We start from the raw sequence: 7172 nt of genomic DNA, 5'->3' as shown, positions 1-7172 counted from the left end.
CTTGTACTTGCTAGGCAGGTATGCCAACAACTAAGCAACATAACCAGATCTTTTTGCATGTTATTTTTTGAATAGGGTCTCTCTTTTTTGCCTGGACCATAATCTTCCACTTCTGCTTCCTGCATAGCTGGGATGACAGGTGCTCCACCACGCCTAGCATTCATGGATCGAGAAGAGGTCTAATGAGCTTTCTGCCTGGATGTGACTAGGATAGAAATCTACCCAGTATATCTCAGGCAGCTAAGACTGAGTGAACCACACGCATGGTCTCCTTTAAGAGTCAAAGACCATCAAACCACAAAGGAAGACTGACTAGTAAGTTTTACGACCTACTAATTATTATATTACGATATATAAATATAATTATACATAATTATAATAATTTGCCACCTATATTAAAAAAGTAACTGTAGTTAAGACAAGAGGTAGGTTGAAATATATTTGTAAGATAGGTAACAGAAGATTAACAGCCACAAGAGATAACTCAGTAAGAAAAAGAAAGCCTAGTAGAAAAATGGGAAAATAAGATATAAAAAGGCAAATCAGTGAGTCAATGTCTTAATCAGATAGTTTGCCCATTCTAAGCTGGGCACTGGTGGCTCATGCCTGTAATCCTAGCTACTCAGGAGGCTGAGATCTGAGGATTGTGGTTCAAAGCCAACCTGGACAGGAAAGACTCCAATTAACCACCAGAAAACCGGAAGTGGCGCTGTGGCTCAAATGGTAGAGCACTCGCCTTGAGCTGAAGAGCCCAGGCCCAGAGTTCAAGCCCCACGACCGACAAAAAAAAAAACAAAAAAACTTTCTAAGAAGTCATACCCGTCCTTGTCCTTGGCCCTTTTGCTGGGATGGGATTGCAGGGTAATGTCCATGATCTAAAAAAGGAGGATAATGTGACACAGCAGCAGCTAACTGTGGAAGAGAAATACAGTCCCCACCCAGGGACAACTGTGTTTGTGGTAATCCTTGGGCTTCACGATTGACTTGCCACAAGACTTGATGTGAGTGCTCTTTCTGCCTTACTTAGTATGGTCAACTCAACACACTCACATACAGACACACACAACACACACATACATATAAATACACAGTTGCGTGCGTGTGCATGCTTGCACAGGGTGGGGGAGCCACTTAGACTGAGGCTGGCACCCACGGGCTGTCCTCATGTACACGGATGGAGAGACCAAAATAAACAAACAAATGAATAAAATCACTTTTAAAAAGATGCATTCATGAGGAAACTTTTAATTTAAAAAAAAATCAAAAGAAAAATTGAACAGTGCCTAAATCTTTATTTTTCATAACCTACATTTTTTTTCCAAATTAGACAGTTTTACACTGAAGGACACAAAAGGAAACTTAAATTACCAATAGTTTACATGTACGCTTGATTCCAGTCTTAATGAAAAGGAGAACAAAAACAAAATCCCTCAAGAAAGCTTCCACACCACACGCCCACTGTGACTCGGCAGCCGTCAGTGCCCCTGGAATCCGATTGTCTGCTGCTTCCCATATACCAGGCTACAAAGCACACAACCCACAACTACAGCTCATGGAAGGGGTACAAAGACAGGTCTGCACCATTTGTCATTTGCTGTGATATACCAAACCAGTTCCTACGTATCAACGGCAGCAATCCTGACGAGTACAGCAATATGAGACGTGTGAGCCACCTACAAGTGGCCACCAGTGATGCAGTGACAGGAGGGACCAACCAGAGGCATCAATCAGAACACCAACTCTTAAAGAGAGCAATTACTCAAAATTCATGTCTGGTGAATCAGGGCCAGATTCTTATTCCTATATTTCCAACATTTGAATAAGGTATCATCACACAATTTTACAAGCTAAAATGTCATTTGTGACTGCGGTATCTCTGATTCTATAACCTGAGACACTAAAAGAAAATTTAAAAAGTATGAAAGCCACATGTCATTAGCTGTATGTGACAGAGCAAGAGTCCACATGCACCCTCACAACTTCCTATGGTCAAAAATTCCCATTTTTTTCTGAGTGGAAAATCTCAAAGAGTATTATCATATTATCATTTTTTGACATCATATAGCTATTTGGCATATCTATTAATTAAAAAGATATCCAAGCACGATTTCAGCTCCCAGAGCCAGGCTGTGCCACTGATAAGCAGTAATTAAAGTGTCCAACTCATCCGAGCAGCAGTGGCGGCCTGGCCACGGTGCCCCCTGCCTCATGCCCACAGCCCCTGAGTGCAGCTGCTGAGGAACAGCTGGCTCTACCCACACGGACTTGTGGCACTGCCATGCTCATGCCTGGGAAAGCATCTCTCTAAAAGGCGTAACTCCAGGAGCACTGGAAGCTGGGGGTGAAGACGAGAGGACGGCTGACCCTGCCCTGGCCCCTCCTCCAGCCAAGATGGGACCCCAAGGACCCGCCAGTGTCTACACAATCTGTTAGTCTGGGCTCAAGACATCAATTATTTCTGACTTTTTTTTGTCAGTGATCTGACAACTCTAAAAAAATTAATTCCCATGTTTCTTTAACAGGCATTTGAAGCATATTAGCACTGCATGTTTCTATGTATTTAAATAATGACAATTGATACATCAGGCATGGTTTCCCTGGCAGGATAAATCACACTTAGCAATATATGATTTAATTAGAAGATTATTTTTTACTTTCATTTGAAGGAACTGCCAGTTTCTGCTTTCCAAATTATAGTTCTAAACCATTTCCCATTAGATATGATTAGCACTTATTTACATACTTCTTACAAGTATGGAAACATCTGGATGCTCTGAGTAAGACTTTCCATTTTCTTTTTGCAGCAAAGAGGCAGAATCAGTTCCACACACCAGTATGAGAAAAAAAAAACCTCAACAAATTAAAATAATATTCAAACCACAACATTTAGTTTATCTACATCCAGCTCAACATTTATAATATATCAATAATTTTTTATCAGATTTTTCTCTGTAGGGTACCTTTTTAATATGTTCTGATTATTTACAACTGTACAAGCAAAGCACACTCCCAAGTGCACATATTTAATACAGTATCGACTATTTGCATTTACAGAATTTTTCAACAATCTGAAAAAAGATCAACTGTTGAAGATCTGTAAGGTATATTACAAAACCTGCTAGTTCTTGTACTACCATATGCTTACTCAGAAGATTTATCGACGAGAGATCTGCACGTAACTGAGTAACTCTGATCCTCTCCTGCCAACCCAGCGGCCGGTCTCCATGAGCTCTACACTGTCTTATACAAAAGTTAAGGCAAAGTCATTTTCAAGTTTAAATAAAATTCAAGTCTTTAAATATTGGATGGAAATAATTTTTCTTCTAAAAAAAAAGACAACTTCAGTCTTGTTAAATAATATTTTGTGGAATAAACTGTATGGTTACATTTAGCAGGAAATATTTTAATGTTTGCTGCTTAGAATACTTAAAGAAAAATTTTAGGCATTTTTAAAACAAAATAATTTATATTTAACTTTATGATAAACTTGCTAACTTTAGTGCACCCTTGTTCTTCAGAAGTGCGGCACTTCTAGAAGTGACTCAATGAGACCCTCGTACTGGAGGTAAAAAAAGCAGGGAATTTTGTCTCCACCAGCCCAAGAGGGAAAGAAACCACACACACCAATCTCTCATGGCTACACTTGTCAATCCTTGCGCGGGTAGAGGAACAGGAGGGTGTCCACATGGAGCCGACTACGGTGTGGACCCTCTAACAAGCGTGCGTGGGGACATGAGAGATTGTGGAGAGCAGGCACACAGCCGCCCACGGGGATCAAAACAACACCAGGTTCAACTTCATGGTACAGTGTCACTGGGCAGCAAAGTTTGCATTTCATTCAGGTTCTATTCACAATGTGCTTTGAATTTATTTTACATTGCAGCCACTTGAAACTGGAGTGAGAAGCTGGTTACTTGCTTGTAGGATAGTAACACTCAAAGGTTTCATGTCTTTCTAGGACTCTTTGCAGGTTCATTCTGCCCACTAGTTCAAAAAAGGAATATAGATTCCTATTCTCTATTTATGTATTTGTTTAAAGCTAGAATCACCTGATACAGAGTTTAAATGAGAACACAGCTCCCGTGCCAGTGTATTGGCGCCCGGACACTGCCAGCCCCTTTCTCTGTGAGGCCCGGGCCAGCGCATCAGCCCTCATCCATCTGCTGGGACACCGACAAGATATGCACTTGCAGACCAATTATTTAAAACAAAACAAAACCAAAAAAAAAAAAAAGTAGCATAGTTCCCTTAATTTAGAAAAACTCACTATATATAACTTGCATTCAGAGCCACATGGAGGCTTAATAAAAAGTATCAATTTGTTAGGATAAATGCATTTTCTATCCTGAAAAAAAATCAGACTTATGCATCACCTCCAGTTAAGCACCAACCTAAAATAAGGTTTATATTAATTAAATCCTGAAAAATAGATTTTTTTCAAGAGGGGAAAATTCCGACTCACAGAAAAAAACTAACTTGCAGCATCCCACAGGCCTCACAGACACTGCTGGCTCCTAACTAGTGACTCTTTGTGCTGCTGGGGAGTTTCACGTGGTGAGTGCAGCTCTTCCGGCCCCTCCGGGCATCTGCTCTTCACTGAGGAGACTTGGGGGGAGTGTTCTGTTCTCTGTGGAGACGCTTCCCAACTGCTGATGCTGAAGCTGAAGCCGAGGCCGAGGCTGGGGGAGAGGGCCGACGCCCTGGCTGCCTCCTCTGATCTTTGGGGGCTCCAGGAGTGGGCTTGAGGGCGGGGGGCTCTTTGTATCTCTCCACAGGCTCAGCGAGCTTCTTCTCCTCCTTCCCACAACTGACAGTGTTTGGCTTTTGTTCTTTTTGGGGTTGTGATGGGGAGGAAGGAGGTTCTTTACTCGTTCTCTGACAAATCTCTGCATAACTGGGCTTTCGTAGTTCCTGCCAACAGACAAATGTGGGGTTACACTCAGACAATGGTGGACAACCCCTGAAGGGACGGCTGGCACAGGAAATCAAGTTACTTAAGTAGAATTGCACTTTACAGCTACTTGTTAAAGTTATATTTTTATTATCTTTGGAGAGGTTGTTCAAAGGGGTTATAATTTAACATGGCTAAGGTGCTTTCTTTCTAACAAGCTGGCAGAATCCAATGGTTAAGCGTCCCAGTTCTGTAACTTTCCTGAGGATACTGCAGAAACGCCTCTTATTAATGGCTAACGTAAGCACAGTGTGGTGTCACACACCTAACAGCCCAGCTACTGAGGAGGTGAGATCAAACAGATCAAAGTTAAAGGCCAGCCTAGGCAAAAAGTTAACATGAACCCATCCCAACCTGAGTATGGTAGGGTGCATCTGTCCATTCTAGCTACCAGAGGCCACAGGGAGGTAGTTCAAAGTGCAAAAAACTCAAGGCCTTAATTGAAAAATAAGTAAAATAGACTGTGGCTACGCACAAGTAGTAGAGCACCAACCAGCCTTGCAAGCTTGAGACTTTGAGTTCAAACCCCACTACTGCCAAAACCCTGATGATCAACAGCTAACATTAGAAAAGTGACAGTGATAAAAGCTGATCTAATCTGCCTGCAGCCTTTAGGTGTTGTTGGCCCATGTGCAAGCCTAAAAAGGGCCCCGGTGGAGAAGCTGATGCTTAGACTTGGCACCGTGTTCGCTACCCTGCTTCCTCTGGCACCGGGAGACTTCTCAACTGTCACCCAGGGGCCCTGTCTATCTTTATGTTAAAACCAAAACAATGTGCAACAGGGATTTTAGGTACATAGGGTCATTTGAAAAGTAAGTGGTTAACAATTTTAACCTATTAAAGATTTCTTTCTAGACTTAAATCGAGTGGGCAGAAGGCTCAGCTTCCAAGTATCTACAACAGCGGCAACTGCTCACCCTGGCAAATGAGAGGCCAATTTATCCAAGATGGAAACCACTGGAAGAAACCATCACTGGATGGGTCACTCATCTTGTTTTTCCTTGTAGTTTATTTTTGCTAGTGCTAGAGCTTGCACTCAGTGCCTCCTGCTTGACTGGCTTTCTTGCTCACAGCTGGTGTTCTACCACTTGAGCAGTACTTCTAGCCCAGCATTTTGCTGGTTAATTGGAGATGGAGTCTTGGACTTTTCTGCCACAGTTGGCTCTGAACCTTCAACCTACAGATCTCAGCCTCCCGAGCAGCTATTACAGAAAGATTACAGCTGTGATCACTGGTGCCTGGCCTATTTAATTCCTTGTGAAACACATGATACATCCAAGAGACGCTGAACTGACCACAAGTTCTATGGAAGAACAGGAAGTGGAACCTACTGCTTCAGAAATTCTACCAACTTACACTGAAATAAGGACACTCCAGAAAACAATACACACATGTGCTTACACACACACATGCATGCACACACACACACACATATACACACAACTCATCAAATTAGATTTCATTTTAAAAAAAGGGAGGGGCTGGGAAGGTGGCTCAGTGGTAGAGCGCTTGCCTTGCCTGCATGAGGCTCTGGGTTCGATTCCTCAGCACCACATAAGCAAAAAGAAAAAAGCCGGAAGTGGCGCTGTGGATCAAGTGGTAGAGCGCTAGCCTTGAGCTGAAGAGATGAGGGACAGCGCCCAGCCCCAGAGTTCAGGCCCCACGACTGGACCCCCCCCTCAAAAAGAAAGAAAGAAGGCCTGGGCTCTGTCCCTGAGCTCTTATAATCAAGGCTAATGCTCTAGTACTTTGAGCCACCTCACCACTGCTGGTTTTTCTGGGGGTCAATTGGAGATAAGGCCTTTCCTGCCCAGGCTGGCTTGGAACCTCAGATCTCAGCCTCTTGAGTAGGTAGGATTACAGATGTAGGCCACTGGCGCTCAGCCCAGTGCTATGTCTTTTTGCCACACAGACCCACCCCCATAACTGTTGAGGAGGAAGACAGGTATACATACCGTGGCGGCTCCATTCACCTGCACTGATTTACACGCAGTTGTAGTAAGGGTGGGAGGAAGTCTGTCCACACTGTGCGTTTCCCTTTGCTTTTCTATCACCTTGGTGTCCCTGTGAAAATGCACCTGGCAGATGAGTCTCACACATTACAAGCCAATCCAGAGAGCACACAGTGAGTCTCATAAAACCTTAGAGGCCAGTCCAGTGAGCACACAGTGGGTCTCACACAACCTGACAGGCCAGTCCAGTGAGCACACAGTGGGTCTCA

The 7172-nt window shown here is 43.2% G+C and overlaps 1 protein-coding gene across 3 annotated transcripts in view; it reads right to left on the bottom strand.

Moving 5' to 3' along the window:
- Window positions 1–1272: 1272 nt before the first annotated feature.
- Window positions 1273–7172, bottom strand: part of Larp4b (La ribonucleoprotein domain family, member 4B) — a 48233-nt gene continuing 42333 nt past the window's right edge. For 2 of the 3 annotated variants that reach the window (XM_013009357.1, XM_013009359.1), the window contains 2 exons: window positions 6907–7015; window positions 1273–4911 (listed from right to left, as the gene is read on the bottom strand). In XM_013009357.1, coding sequence (XP_012864811.1) covers window positions 4594–4911; window positions 6907–7015 — 427 coding nt within the window. In that variant the 3' untranslated portion in view covers window positions 1273–4593. The remainder of the gene's footprint in view (window positions 4912–6906; window positions 7016–7172) is intronic. The other variant, XM_013009360.1, reaches the window with a different exon arrangement.

The sequence above is a fragment of the Dipodomys ordii genome, unplaced genomic scaffold, assembly GCF_000151885.1.
Source record: "Dipodomys ordii isolate 6190 unplaced genomic scaffold, Dord_2.0 Scaffold9, whole genome shotgun sequence".
NCBI lineage: Eukaryota > Metazoa > Chordata > Mammalia > Rodentia > Heteromyidae > Dipodomys > Dipodomys ordii.
The sequence above is the reverse complement of the archived record's forward strand: the minus strand, read 5'-3'. Positions and strand labels throughout refer to the sequence as shown.